Source organism: Delphinus delphis, chromosome 19 (genome assembly GCF_949987515.2).
Source record: "Delphinus delphis chromosome 19, mDelDel1.2, whole genome shotgun sequence".
Lineage (NCBI taxonomy): Eukaryota > Metazoa > Chordata > Mammalia > Artiodactyla > Delphinidae > Delphinus > Delphinus delphis.
This window is the reverse complement of record NC_082701.1, coordinates 22,081,648-22,096,794: the sequence shown is the minus strand read 5'-3', so window position 1 is coordinate 22,096,794 and position 15,147 is coordinate 22,081,648. Positions and strand designations below refer to the sequence as shown.

Sequence of the window (15,147 nt, the reverse complement as noted above, 5' to 3'; positions counted from 1 at the left end):
GGGTGGCCTGAGGTCGGTAGGAGGCTGGTGGGGAGGGAGGGTCAGGAGGGAGGATCCCCAAAGCCCAGCTCAGAGTGGAGGATGACAAAAGCCCTTTGTGCTTGGATTCTGTGCAGAGGGGGCCAGAGACTCAGGGCAGGGGAATGAGCATTTGGTTTTGGAGAAGGAAGTTGGTTAGAGGCAAGGTCTCAGGGAGGAAGTAAGGAAAGGTGAGAGACAGAGGAGGCAGAGGCCTGGGGGGTCACAGGGAGAACACCTCAACTCCCATGTGGCATTGGGCCGTCTTTCATATGACACCCACGCTGGCCCGGGGTGTCGTGGAGCCCATATAGCATTGGGTCAATGTGGTTCCACCTTGATCCAGATTGACATGAACTTGACAATGGTGCTGCTCAAACTTTAACGTGCAGTGCATCAAAGTTCTTGTTAACGATGCAGGTTCTGATTCAGAAGGTCTGGGTGGGGCCTGAGATTTTGCATTTCCAGCACGTCTCAGTGATGCCAGTGCTATTTGTCCACTGACCCCAAATGAGCAGCCATGATCTACGAGGAATTAGAACCTGGAGCTCACTTTGGCTCAGATGGGACAAAGAACCCACGGGAGTCCTGAGGGGCCCAGGGTGTTGATGAAGATGGTGTCCAGCGGATCAAGGAATTAGAACCATATGACACCTGCCTGGGCCCAAGCTGACATGGAACTCCCAGCCCAGAATGTCAGGGAGCCCACAGCAGCCCACACTAAGGCGCCCACAGGGCCTGGAGTTGACATGGAGCCACTCCATGTCAACTAACTAATACAGGGCCTGCATTGCTCAGAGTATCATGGCGTCCACGAGGAATTCGACTGAAGTGGAGCCTGCTTTGGCCCAGAGTGAGATGGAATCCACAGTAGCCACGGGGGTCTGCACTGACTTGGAACCCTAAAGGACTAAGGTGACGCCACCTTGGTACCCAGGGCGACACGGAGCTCACAAGGGCTTGGGCTGATGTGGCCCTGGAAACAAAGCCCCTGAGCTAAAGAGGGCTGCAGTGGGGGCCCCAGACAGAGCAGGGGGCTCTCCACAGCCTCTCCAGGATGCAGAAGGCAGGAAGGGAGGGGCCGAAGAAGGCAACAGAGGGGAGGGGCAGGAGTCAAGGAGTGTGCCAGCTCTGGGGCTGCCGTGAGCCTGCTTGCCGTGGGCTGGGTGGTACTTGGCTGGGCCCCGGGTTGGAAGGCGTTGGAGAGAAGGTGCTGCTGCCACAGCAACAGCTCAGCTGGAAGAGGAAGTGGGAAGCCGGAGGCAGGGCAGGCACGGGGCCCTGACACGGGGGCACGTCTTTGCTAGAAAGGCCTGGCTTAGGGAAGGGCCCACTGCCCTCTCCAGGACCCTGGCATTCAGACTCCCTGCTCCCATTATACACGAGGACGTGGGGGTTATGGGCTTAGGGCTTAGGGATCCCAGATCAAGGAGTCGCTAGCACTAGGGGAGCAGACAAAAGAACATCTCCCTGGTTGGGGGGAACTCAGGTCCCAGAGGAGTAAGGATTCTCACTCCCTGGGATAAGAGACCCTTCCCATGCAGCCAGACGCCAGGGAAGGGAGCCCTGACACCTTTGTGTCCTTCCCCAGGGGAAAAAATGCAGGTCCCCAAAGACGCCCCAACCGTATCTGGAGACAGATGGCCTCCATCTTTTTCTTAACCAAATCTAACCCTCGCTCTCCGACCTGATCACACATCCCTCAGCACTCTTCCCCACCCAGGTGAAGGGCTGCTTGGGGTCCACCTGCAGCTTCTCTTTATGCCCAGGTGGAGATAGAGGAGGACGGGATGGATGGAGGGGTGTTGCTATGGGATCTTGCTACAGCTGACCTGGTGGTATCAGGCAGGAGGAACGCCAGCCCTTTCAACAAGGTTTTAGAGACATTTTTCTTAACCAAAGCCCCAGACAGCTGGCTACTCCAGGCAACATCTGGCCCCCATCCCACCAGCCCCAGGCCAAGAGACCAAGAACACCTCTGTCCCTCTGCCTGCCTCCCCACCCCCATTCCTGGTCCCTGGGTGTTAAGGTTCTCCACATCTCCCACTCCCTTCTTTGGCTCCCTCCCTCAAGGGCAGGTGTTCTGAAGAGGCTAGGGGGCTCCCAGGTCCAAGGGTATCTTTCCCTGCCCTCTCCCCCTCCTCCACCCCGCCCCCTTTCCCCGCTCAGCCTGTCACTGCTGGAGAATCAATCCCTAGCTCCACCCCCGCCTGCACGCTGACCTCGTTTCTGCCTCGATGCAGAAGGGACACGTCCTTACACGCTCCTAGACACAGAGTGGTGCATGGCCCAGAGACGCATGCTCCGCGCACTCAGGTTAGCCTGAGGCAGGAACTTCGGCGCTCATTCCCAAATACGCTCAGACTCACGCGCGCACACACACACAGGTCCATAGACACCTCCCCAACTCCGGAACCTGTCAGGGACCCAGTCACAAGCACACACACAGGACCAACGGACACATGTGGACAGACATACGGGCCCTCATAAGCCATAGACAATTCCCCACAGGGGCACCCCACTGTCTCCAGCTCCTGCTGCCAGGTCCTCTAGGCCAAAACAACATCAAAGGCGGCTCATGGCTGCCTCAGGCATGGGATCGGGGTCACCCCCAACCCAGGAATGTATCCTCAGTCTCCCCTCCTCTCTCCAGGGTGTCCACCTTTCATAACTGTAGGTGAATTATTTCCCTGTGACAGGACCCTATACCTCCATGAGAGGGACCAAAGGTGGGGGACACTCCACGTCTGTTTTCATGGCAACAAACAAGGTCCTGTGACCTCCGTCTGTGGCTATGACAAGAAGTGGGTAAGGCAACCCCACTGTGGGGCCGCTAGAATCTTTTTTTTTTTTTTTTTTGCGGTATGCGGGCCTCTCACTGCTGCGGCCTCTCCCGTTGTGGAGCACAGGCTCCGGACGCGCAGGCTCAGTGGCCATGGCTCACGGGCCCAGCCGCTCCGCGGCACGTGGGATCCTCCGGACCGGGGCACGAACCCGCGTCCCCCGCATCGGCAGGCGGACCCCCCAACCACTGAGCCACCAGGGAAGACCCCCGCTAGAGTCTTAATCCCTCTCAGCTGTTCCTCTGTTAAAACAAATGCTGAATTGCACAGGTAGGGAAATGAAAGGCTTTGTAAATTGTCAAGCTCCATGCCATAAATGTAAGAGATCACTGTTTATTCGGCCTGCTGATGTCTGTGCGGTGGGCAGAGGGAAGATTCGGGCCACTGTCCGCCCTGCTTTTTCTGGGAGATCGCCCTGCCCACATCCCTCGTATTTCAAAGACTCTGGCCCTTGACTCCTAGAAAGCCTCTCTGACCCAAGTCTTGCTGTCATCTTGGGCAGCCTCGGGGTCCCGGCAAAACCCAAAAAGTAGGGAGCCTCCGCTGGCCAACCTCCCCTCCTCCCAGGCCTCTGCCTCCCTGCTTCCGCCGCAGCTGCTCTGTGCTCTCCTGACACCTTCACCCTCTCACACTTCTCAGTTTTCTACTGAGATCTTGCCCCGACCCCACCTTCAACTTCGGTCCCCATCCAACCCCTGGATCCATCACGTCATACCCTCGCTCTCGTAGTCCCGGACTTCCTCTGCTTGCAGTGGGAAGAACTCCCGCCCTGGGCCCACCCATGTGCCTGCTGCACTCCTGGACCCCAGCCCTAGAGGCTAAGCTCAGCTGGAAAAAGCCCCGCACCCCAGAAGTTTGGCACCTCCACCGATTCCCAGTTTGCAACTGTCTCTGTATTGTTTGCAGATTCCTTCTGTCAGCTTGACATTCTCCGATCTCCTCAAGCTTCCAGCCAACTCTTCCCTGTCCCGCCCTGTACCCCTCAACCTAGTCCTGTTTCTCAGAGAAAATGGAAGCTCTCTAGAAAGTACTCCCTCCTCTCCCACAATTGCCAACGTGCCTTGAGTGTGTGTTTATGTTTGGGAACGCACATTTCCCGCCCTGTCCACCTAGCTCTGGGTCCCAGCCCCTCCCCCCCCACAGAGGCCTAACTCCCTCACTCATCATTTTTCCAGCATCTTCAACCCCTCCCTCTCCCCCAGCTCCACTGCAATCAGGCTTGATCCTAAGTCCCCTTCTAGATCATTCCCCAACTCTTTCCTTTCCTTCACATCCAACTTCCTCAAAAGAGATGCCTGCACTTGCTCAATCTACTTCTTTACCGCCCGGTTCATGCATCCACCCCCCGGCCCACCCCCCCACCGCTGCCCTTGCAGGGCCATTAGAGTCACCAGTCACCTCCTAGTTGCCAAGGCTGGTGGAGGTTCTTCATCCCCTATTTTATCTGATCCTTTTGCAACATTCAACACGGTTCCCCACTTTCTCTTTCTTTTTTTTTTTTTTTTGCGGTACGCGGGCCTCTCACTGCTGCGGCCTCTCCCGTTGCGAAGCACAGGCTCCGGACGCTCAGGCTCAGTGGCCATGGCTCACGGGCCCAGCCGCTCTGCGGCATGTGGGATCTTCCTGGACCGGGGCACGAACCCGTGTCCCCTGCATCGGCAGGCGGACTCTCAACCACTGCGCCACCAGGGAAGCCCCCCACTTTCTCTTTCTTGATACACTCTCCTCCCTTGGTTCTCGTTAGTTAAGATAAGTGATATTGTATTCATTAGGCCAACTTTTTATTTCATTGTGTTTTCATTTTATGTTGTACTAGTTAGGTTAATAAATTTTATTAGGCTAATTAGTTACATTAGTTGGGTTAGGCTAAATTGTATTAGCTTAGTTAAGTTGTATTAGTTAGGCTAAACTCCGGTAACAGAGAGATCCAAAGAAGACAGCTGCTCAAAGAATGTAAAGTTTCTTACATTCCAGGTCCATGAGGAACTCCCCTGCAGTCATTCGGAGACCCAGGTTCCCTCTGTGGTGTTGCTGCACTGCCCCCTAGGGCTTATCGGTGACTCAAGACCAAAGATAGGGGACTGCCCTGTGGGGCTCCAGCCTCGGGAAGGGGGAAAGGGAGTGTACAGAGGATTTACCTGGGGTCTTAAAGCCCAGGCGGAGAAGGGCTCACACCACTTCCCCTTGGCCTCCCACTGGTGGGGATGCAATCACACGCCCACACCTGGCAGCGGGGAGCTAGCTGGGAAGCGAGTCCACCAGGGCAGCCACTGGAGCGCAGACATTGATGGACGACTGGCAGGGGTCGCCAGAGTTTCCATGGCATCTCTCCTACTTCCTGGCCCTTCCTCTCATCTTACTTAATGTCCCTCAGGGTTCTATTCTTGGATCTCTTCCCACTGGACACACATTCCCTGATCATTCTTGTCCAGTCATATGCTGATGACTCCAAACATTTCTATCCCCAGCCCAAATCTCCCTCTTGAACAGCAGACCCACCAGGATACCAGGGCCAAAAGCTGGATTCAACCTAGACTCCTCCCTGCCCTCACCTCATACTCCATCCCTCACCAAGCCCTGGCAATTCTGCTTTATAAAGGCCCCTCCTCTCCTTCTCCCTGCAGATTCCCTCATTTTTGCTCACAGCCTCCAAACTCATCTCCCTGCCTCCACCCACCCCACAATACTTCACACCATCCTCCAGTGACACATGGGGCTTCAAGGTCCAATCCTGAGCCCTCGTCTCTTCCCACTTTTAAGTCTTTCCCTGAGCCCCACATCCAGCCTCCCAACCTCCATCCCCAAGGATGCCCAGGTGACTCACACGAGTACATCTCCGGCCCTCCCCGCTTCTCTGATCATCAGACATATCCCCTTGGACGCCTCAAGGGCACTTGGACTCTACATGCCCAAATCTGAGCTCAGGATGTTCCCCCTGCTCCCACCCAGCACAGTGTTTCCTGTCTCATTGCCTATCCAGGTCTAAAGCCAGAGTCCCAAGACTTGCTCTTGTCACCTCCCTCTCCCTTATCCCCCGGAACTAACCCTCGCTACATCCGGTCAATTGTACCTGCGTCCACTTCACTCCACATCTACATCCCCCCACCCCACCGCATCCATCCTCCCAGCCAGGCCACCATCACCTCTTGCCTGGACTCTGACTCCTCACCAATCTCCCTACATCTGCCTTTGTCCCCATTGTCCACACAGATGCCACAGAGATCCTTTCCAAATGCCACAAATCTTATTGTCACAGCCTTACTTAAAACCCATCTCTGTCTTCCAGTGTTGTCAGGACGGGCCCTGATCCTTCCCTTGGCCTACGAGACCATACAGGACCTGGCCCCACCCTGCCTCTGTGCAATCTCTCCTCTGACTGGGCTCCGGCCACACTCGGTTCTTTGACGTGCCTCCTTCTCTCCAGCCCCGGGACCATTATCCACACGGTTCCATCTGCCGGGAACACTCTTCCTCCCCTCTCCTTGTTGTTAACAGATAGCCATCATTCCAAGCTCATCTCAAGGATCATTTCCCCAGAGAAGCCTCTTCTGCTCTCCCTGACCAGGGTGAACCCTTCTGGCCCAGCCCCCGGCCCCTTACACTCGTCTCCTTCACAACACTTGTCTCAGCTGCGTGAGATTATTATTATTGATGATGACCAGTCCCACACACACTGGGAGAGGGCCAGGACCCTGCCTGATCTGCTCACCATTGTCCTCATCTCCTGTCACGTGCGCCATGTGCTCCATGCAATATGATCTGTTCAGGAGGCCCACTCACTCAAGCCACAGATTCCTCCCTACCCTTCAAGCCTCCGCTCACGCATCTCCTCCTCTGGGAAGTCCTCCCTGACTTGCTCCACTGTCCCCTCAGTTGCAAGGATCTCCGTCTCCACGCTGGTCATGCTGTCCTGTGACTGCTTGCTCATTTGTCTCTTTCCCGTACTAAGCTGTGAGCTCTGGGGAGAGAAATATGTGGGTTTTGTCATTTCTTATCTCTAGCCCTTAGCCCACTGTCCAGAACAGTTAATGCCTGAGTAAATGTTAGCTCTCTTCACTGCCCCTCCCAACTCCTTTAAAACGATGCCTCACAGCTTGATACTTAAAGCTAAAAACTGGAAATGACCCAAACATCCATCAACAGAATACATTAACTGTAGAATATTCATACAGTGAAACACTACTACACGGCAATGAAAAGAATAACACACAACAGCATCATGAAGCCAACACGCATAAGGTTGAACAAAAGAAGCCAGAACCAGAAAGTACCTTCCATGTCTATGAAGGTGAAAGACAGGCAAAATAAACCTGTGGTGACAGAGGCAGCGTGGCGGGTATCTCAGGGGGTGGCGGGGGATTGCCTGGGAGTGGGCCTGGCGAAGCGTCCCAGAGGGCTGCAAACATTGCTCACCTAGACCTGGGTGGTGCTCACACAGCTACGTCCATGAGTAAATGTTAATCAAGCTGGATTTTTTGTGCGCTTTAAAGCAGATAATTTTCCCTTTATTTTTTTTTAAGTGCTATAATTGTGCAACAAATCATGGAGAACAGACCTCTTGTGTCTCAGAGCTACTTCCTGCTACCGAGTCCCCTGATTTTAGGTGATGATAACTGAAGCCCAGAGAGGGTAAACCACTCAGGTGGAGTTGCCCAGCACGTCTGTGGAAAGCCCACATCCTAAGGAGGGGACTGCCCATGCAACTAAAGGCTCTTCAGGGGCAGGCTCTGTGTCTTGGTGTTTCTGGCACAGAGCTCTGTGGTCTCCAGATATTGGAGGGGGCTACCCCCAGTCTGTAACTCGTTGCTACTGGGGTGGTGAAACGTGGCAGCAGTGTGGCCATTAAGAGCACTAACTCTAAGGGCACAATTCTGTAACTGTGTGGACTTAACCTCTCTGTACCTCAGTTTCCTCATCTGCAAAATGGAGATTATAATAGTACCTACCTCATCACGTTCTAAGGATTAGATGAGTGACTAAACATAAAGCCCTTAGAACAGTGCCTGGCCCCAAGCCATGTAAGTGTTTGCTATGATAACCTCTGTTGGGGAAAACCCAGGCAGACAGCCCAGAGTTAAACTTTGCTCTGCCACTGGCTGTGCCACCTCAGGCAAGTTGATTAACCTCTCTGAGCCTCCATTTCCTCATCTATTAAACAGAGCTAATAATACTTTTCTTTTGTTATAAAAGCAAAATAATGCATGCAAAGCCCCCGGCTAAGTTCCTTGTGTGCAGGGACCACGTCTTACTCATCCCTCTTCCCAAGCCCCAGCACTGGAAGGTACTCAATGGTCTGTAAGAATTATGCCTTTCCCACCCACCCTCGTCCAGCGTCCATCCTCCTTCTGGTGCTAGCAGACAGCTGCATCTAGCGGACAACTCTGTAACTGCATGCTGGCCAAGTTCCACTCTCCAAGCTGGGTGCAGTCCTTTAAATAAACCTTTTAAAATAGGCACTCTGCATTGGACAAGTATTTGTTAGGTGCCTGCTGTGTACAGGACATGGATCCAGGACCTAAATAAAATGAAGCAAGAGATACAAGATGACTGCAGAGGGGTGCAAGAAAAAAATCACAAACAATTATAACCGTATCATCAATACCCTACTTTTTTATCTTAAAGAAAATACATAGGGGGACTTGACACACTGAACAGTGTCTTCTTGGGAAGTTGTTTTTTTTTTTTTAACATCTTTATTGGAGTATAATTGCAGGAAGTTTTTACAATTGCAGGAATGATTTCCAAGTGGCCGTTTCATGTCAATGACTCTCAGTTAAGAACAAAGCAATGAAATGAAAGCTTAGGTCAGAAAGGTGATTCCCTTAGGATAGCCAGACTAGCTTCCCAGGTTCTTCATGGAGAGGAGGACTGGGGGTGTCCCAAAGCCCATATTCTTCCACCACACTTTACTACCCCTCCCCCAGACATAAGAGTGAAGAGGGTCTAGCGGTAGCACAGATCACATACAACTGGGGGGAATCAAAGAAGACTTCGTGGAGGAGACTGCATCTCACATGGGGAATGAAGGTAGAGAAAGAGTGGGTGGCTGGGGCAGGAAGGGCGTTCCGGTGTCATGGACCATACAGTGTACAAAGTGAAGTAACAGGGAAAGCCTGGACAGGAGAGTTAGGGCCAAGTCATAGAGGGCCCCAAAGGACAGGCCAAGGAGGCTGCATTTAATAGAATCAGGGGACCCACTGAGTAAGAAGGTAACCTAATCCGAGGAAGTCAGAGAAAAATCTGAGATCCAGAAACTAGTTAGGTGGCTACTGCAAGAGTCCAGACCACACCTGTGGGAGTTGCACCATGACGGAGACAGTAAGAGATACTGGCGAGGCTAGAAGCAGGGGGAGGTTCAGAAATTGGTAGTAGTGGGTCAAATGGGAGAACCCAAGGGAGAATTCAAGGTGCCGAGTCTTGGGGATATGATAAGGAAAAAGGCAGAGCTATAACCAGAACGTGGACTTGACCAGGAAGGGACTGATGTGAGCAGGGGGTGGAGACAATGAGCTGGGTCTTCAACAGGGAGAGTGTGAGTTGCCAGCGTCCACAGGAGACCTGGTACCAAAGCTCAGGAGAGGGGCTGGGCTGGAGGGAGAGGAGGCAGGTACCTATGCCTGTGATTTGGGAGTCACTTACCTCTGCCTGTGCCAGCTGAAGACTTGGAAGAAGACAAAAGAAATCACGTGGGGAGACATGGGGGCAGAGGGTAGATGTCACCTGGACATCATCAGTCTGCCTCTTTTTAAAGCTTCCTAGGGACAGAGGAAGCTGAGGAGGGACAGAAGACAGAGGGAACTTTGGAGAGAGAAAACCAGGAGACCCTGGTGCACGTCCAGCAGCGTCACAGGTCATGGAGTGATTCAGGGGTCAGGGAGGCCGGGAGGCAACCACTGGATTTGTGGTTGAGGGTTGTCCTGGGTGACCCTGGAAAGAGCAGAAGTCAAGCCACAAAGATTTAAAAGGCAAGAGGCAGAGGGTGTGGGGCAGCTGAGGATCCCAGGAGGAGGGAGGTGATGGTGAGCAGAGGTGGATTAGGGGGAGGCAGGAAAGGTGCCTTGGGAACAAAACTTAAGGAAGGCTCTCCCTCTCAGGGTCGTGCAGGTGGCCCTGATGAGGAGGGGCAGACACCTGGTCCCAGAGCTGTTGAGAGATAGAGACCCTCTGAGACTAAAGGAACTGAGATAACCCAGGAAGGGAACTTAGAGACCCAGACAGAAGCTAAGGCCCTTCGACCTCCACATCTAGGCAAAAACACAGTGGCCAGTGGTAGAGCCTCGGAGGACATGAAGGCTGGGGGAGGGGAGGGATGGAAAGAGGATGCACCGATAATCTGGGAGCAGGGGTAGGGGACTCCGAGAGAAACACAGAGAGAGAGTGGAGGAAACCAGGGAGGGAGGGAGAGCTTCCTCCGGACCCTCCTGGGGAGATCCTCCCCACCCCGCCTCAGTGAGTGTTAGGAGGAGGGAGAGTCCCAGGATCCTTGTGTCAGCCTGAGGAAAGCAAGGGGTCCAACTCTGCCTTTCCCCAGGCTGCTCCAACTCAGGGAGGCTTGTGGTCCCAACCCAAGAAGGTCTGTACCCCACACCGACCCAGCACACCACAGTACATGCTTCCTTCCTCCAGGAAGCCTGAGCAAGTTTTTCCATCCTGGAACTTAGTTTCTGTAGTGAGCTAAATGGTGGTACCCAAAAAGATAAGTCCCCGCCCTAACTCCACTGCCCTCAGAACTGTGAATGTGACCTTATTTGGAGAAAGGGTCTTTGCAGATGTAATTTAATTAAGGTTTTCATGATGAGATCATCCTGGATTATCCAGGTGGGCCCTAAATCCAATGACAAATGTCCTTATAAGAGACAGAAGAGGGGGAAGCCACGTGAAGCTGGAAGCGCAGATTGGAGTAAGGCAGCCACAACCCAAGAAACACCTGGAGCCACCAGAAGCTGGAGGAGGCGAGGAGGGATTCTCCCCTAGAGCCTCTGGGGGGAGCACAGCCCCGCAGTCACCTTGATTTCGGACTTCTAGCCTTTAGAATTGTGGGAGAACAAACTTCTATTGTTTCAAGCCACCAAGGTTTTGGCAATTTGTCGTGGCAGCCCTAGGAGACCAACATAGTACCGTATTCCGTAAAATAACTAGAAAGATTCTAGGGATGCTTCCAGCCCTAAGATTCTCCAAATTAAACCGTTCAGCAAGGAGAGGAGTTCCAGGTCTGGCCAAAAGGTGTTTTTTAACTCACTGCCCAGCCCCCTTCCAGGTTGAGGATTAATACTTTGACTTGAAAGAGGAGGAAAGCCAAAGGAAAGGCATCCCCTCCCACTCCTCAGAGAAGAAGGAAGAGTCCCAAAAGGGTATTTCATGACCCACCACTCCTCTCCTTCGCCCAGAGCTCATGCCACCCCGCCCAGGCTGGTCGAATGGGCCCAAACTGACCTGACTAAAAGCAAGGAGCTCTTTGAAAGCAGGAGTCTGCCTGTCTGAATTTCTCCTTGCAAACCTCGCCCCCTCTTCACAGCGCCTCTCTCCCCACCCCTCACATTTGCGTTCTTCCTTGGCCTTCCCCATTCTTGGGGGGCAAGATAAGATGGATACCCCTGAAGCCCAGGAATGGAAGGCACTCCCCCACCCTCCTCCCTCCTCCCCACAACACAGCTGGAGGGGGAGGGGAGGTCAGCAGGGTTCATAAAGGCCAGATGTTGAGGAGAAAGAGAGCAGTGCCCGACCCACACCCACCCACCCCACCCCCACCCCCAGCAAAAGAAAAATTAAAAGAGACAGCTTTTAAAACAAACAAAACTTTTGTGGTCCAAAACAGTTTTTCTCGAGAATCTGCTCTATGCAAACATTAACAACTTTTTACAAAGCATTTTCACAGAAAAGGAGACAAGTCCTTCCCCAGTATCATATGTGGGAATTGTTCCTCCCTTGTCCCATCTTGGGGGAAAAGGGGGTGATATTCACTAGTGTGGGCAGAAGGGTCACTGGGTCCCTCAGTTGTTGGGAAGATCGGCAACCCCCAGGTTCCCCTCACACCTAAACTTGGAATTTCCCTAAGAGCTAAACTCCCCAGACCTCACCTGGGTGGAGGAGAAAGCAATTCCACTCCCCTCTGACTCACTCCCCTCCCCCAGGAAAACAGAACTTCTGACCTCAAAACTAATCCCCTGGCCCTGCCCCTTTCGGATCCATCAGGTCCCTGACAACTCCCGAAATGCCTGAAGTTGGGTGGGGGGAGGATGCTAAAGGTTCCTCAGCCCAGTTCCCTTCAAAACCCACTGGACCTTGTGGTTAGGCCAAGAGTCCTTTCATTTACCCCCTCCACAAAGAGCAGCTTGTCTTCTTTCTAGCCTTGAAGGGGTCTCAGTTTGGGTGTTCAAAGAATGGACCCTGGCCTGTCCTCTACCTCCACACCCTCCATCCTTAAACCGGTGGCGAGGACCTGGAAAGGCAACTTGTTTGGTCTGATTTTATTGATTTCTTCCACCTTCCATTACTTTCCCTGGGATGGTCTCTGGCCCCTTCCCCAGACAAAGTCTGCACTTTTGAAGGGGAGGAGGTCCCTCAGCCCTGCGCCTCCAAATATAAGGAGTAAACTGGCAGAGGGGGCTGACTTATGGGGCGGATGAAAGAAAAGACCTTATAACCTGAAAGCAAACGGGGAATACTGGAGAGGCAAACCCCAAAACTGGACAAAGGGGAAAGGTTGGTGGCTGAGAATGAATATCTCGGTAACTAGGGGTCACTTGACTTGGGGGTCCCTAGGAAAAGAACCGGAAGGGGGTGATCTCCCCCTTGCCTAAGCTGCTCCCTCCCCCATGGAGGATGCAGTGGTGCCCGGAGACTAGGGAAGGCCCGAGGGGAGTGAAGGGTTAAAGGCCTGGATGGTGCGGGTGGGGGATGCCCCCGGGAGCTGCCAATCATCTCCCCACCCCCACCAGGGCCCCCCCCACCCCAATCCCCAGGCTCGCCCACAGAAACAACCGGTTTGTCCATCACCAAGGTCTCTCTCCCTCTTTTTTTTTCCTTGTCTTTGAGCTGTAGCCTCCTCGGCTCCCCCTGGGGTGAAGGCCCTGCCCCCAGAGATCCGAGATGGAAGAGGCGAGGGATTGGAATCTATGTCTTTAAGCCTTTTTCGATTAAGCCTTCTCCTGACTCCAGCCCTTGGTTCGTCTCCAAAGGATGAGGGGGAGGGGGTGTCACCCCAACCAGTTAGGTGCTTGAAGATCACTGTCATTTGAGGTCCCTCTGACCACAGCCCATAAAACCTGAAGAGGACAGGCAAAGGTGAGAAATGAGGCTCTGTCCTCAAGCCCGCAGTTTGGCTGTGGCCCCCACTTTTCCCCTTTGGCAGAAGAGGTCTCACGCTCAGAGCTGCTCCAGGTTGATCCCCCAGAATTTGAGGCCGGGGGGCTCAGGGACAGCGGGACCCCCAATCTGCCACCTCCACAGCGGGTGGGCAGGCGGGGGCTTAGAGTCTCCCTGGAGACGAAGCGAGGATGCCGGCCCTAAGTCTCCGTCCTCCCCCACCACCAGGGCCGGGGGGCAGGGGAAGCAGTCGAGGAGGCTGAAGGTGCTCGTGGTGGGGAGCGTCGGTGCAGGACGGCGGGGCTGTGCGCTGCGTTGGGGGGGCGTCGGCCGCCGGCGTTTCTTGGCGGCTCCCCGGGAGGGCCCTTTGGCTGGGGGCCGCTCGGGCCCCCGGCGCAAACTCGGAGTGTCGAGGGCGAAGCCCTTCGCGTAACACCAAAGTTTCGAGCGGCGGATCAGACGATCGAAATGTTCCTGGCGGAGATCGCCGGGCGCCGCCGGAGCTTCGCTGGCCGTCGAGGGGCTGGCGGCCGTTGCCTCGGGGGCGGCCTTCGGGGGGTTTCCATCGACTGCGGCAGTCTGGCTCGGCGGGGGCGGCTCCGGCGCTGTCCCGGGCCCCGCGGGCTCAGAGGAGAGGCCCGCAGGTGGCGGCGGAGGCCGGGAACCCGGTTCCTGATGCGGGCTGGCGGCGGGGCCAGGCTGGGAGTCGAGACCGGGGGCTGGCCTAGGCGGAGCCGAGACGGAGCTGGTCGGAGATTCCCGAGGGCGCCGGGGCGCCGGGCAGCGGCCGGGAGGTACGCCGGAGCGAGCGCCGAAGTGCGGGAAACTGCCTCCGCCCTCTTCCTCCTCGCCGCGGCCCCGGCACACAGCGGCGTCGGCATCCTGGCTGGCCGGGGAGTTGGGATCGCTGTAACGCCAGGCCTGTCCCGCGAGGTGCTTCAGGCCATCCGGGGCCCAGCCGCCGGTGCACAGGGGGGCATGAGGGTCCAGCAGCACCGGAGCCCGCGGCGCCAGCTCCCCAGGCCCCAGGTCCAGAGAGGACGCCCGGGGTTTGGCAAGGGCGCAGAAGGCAAGGGCACGCAGGCACAGCGGAGAGAACTCCTGGGTCCCCCGACGCGTCTTCCGGGGTGTGGGGGAGCAGGGCGACCCTCGCGGGGACGCCGGCACTGCGAGGCGGGGAGCGGGGCACAGAGTCTCCATGGAACCACCCGGGGGGGTGCCCACTGCGGGGGCCCTGGTCCCAGCGGCGGGATGCCCTGGCTGCCCGAAGAGCCCACGGGCGAGGGGAACATCGCCCCCCCTCGACGGGGAGGTCTCTGCTCACGGGCGCCCCCGGCCCGCACCCCTGGGCCGCGGGGCTCCGGCTCCCTCTTCGATCTCGTCACGCGGCCCTCCTGGCGGCCGGACTCCTGGGTCCCTGCGAGTCCCGGCGCGGTCTGCCGCCCTTCCTGCCGCCGCGATCCCTGTGCAGCCCAGGCGCGAGCCCCTCTTGAGTTGCCCAGAGCGCAGAGGCTGGGGAAACAAAGCGGCCGGCGGCCGCGGGAGGCGGGAAGGACCCCGGGCCCGGCACCCGGTGCCCGGGCCCAGGCGGCAGGGAGGGCGCCTTCCGCCCGCTCGGCTTCTTTCTTCCCCGCTGGCTCCCGGAGACCGCGTTATAGAGAACTGCCCCCTCGCTGCCCCAATACCAGCGCCGGGGCCGCGAGCCCGCCGCTGATTGGGCGGCACTGCCAGTGACGTTAGCCCGGACCCCACCCCTCCAGCGGCACCGCCCCCGTCCCCATTCCGCACACAGACACACACACGTGGACCCGGCGCGGCGGCGGCTGGGAGGGAGGAAAGGAGGGTGCGTGCGCGGGTGGGATCGCGACTGGCGAAACGCGCCACTAAACGTGGCGCGGTGGCGTCCTGGTGTTCAGTCGCCGCAAAGCACTTCATTTTTTCCTTAGCAGTCATGGTTTTCGCATCCGGAAAATGGGAATGT

General features: G+C 56.0%; 1 protein-coding gene across 1 annotated transcript; it reads right to left on the bottom strand.

The window, feature by feature from the left end:
• Positions 1-12,832: 12,832 nt before the first annotated feature.
• On the bottom strand, positions 12,833-14,802 carry EPOP (elongin BC and polycomb repressive complex 2 associated protein). Its single transcript, XM_059996707.1, has one exon. It carries the CDS (start codon positions 14,364-14,366, stop codon positions 13,227-13,229), a length of 1,140 nt encoding a protein of 379 aa, XP_059852690.1. The 5' UTR covers positions 14,367-14,802; the 3' UTR covers positions 12,833-13,226.
• Between the last annotated feature and the right edge of the window lie 345 nt (positions 14,803-15,147).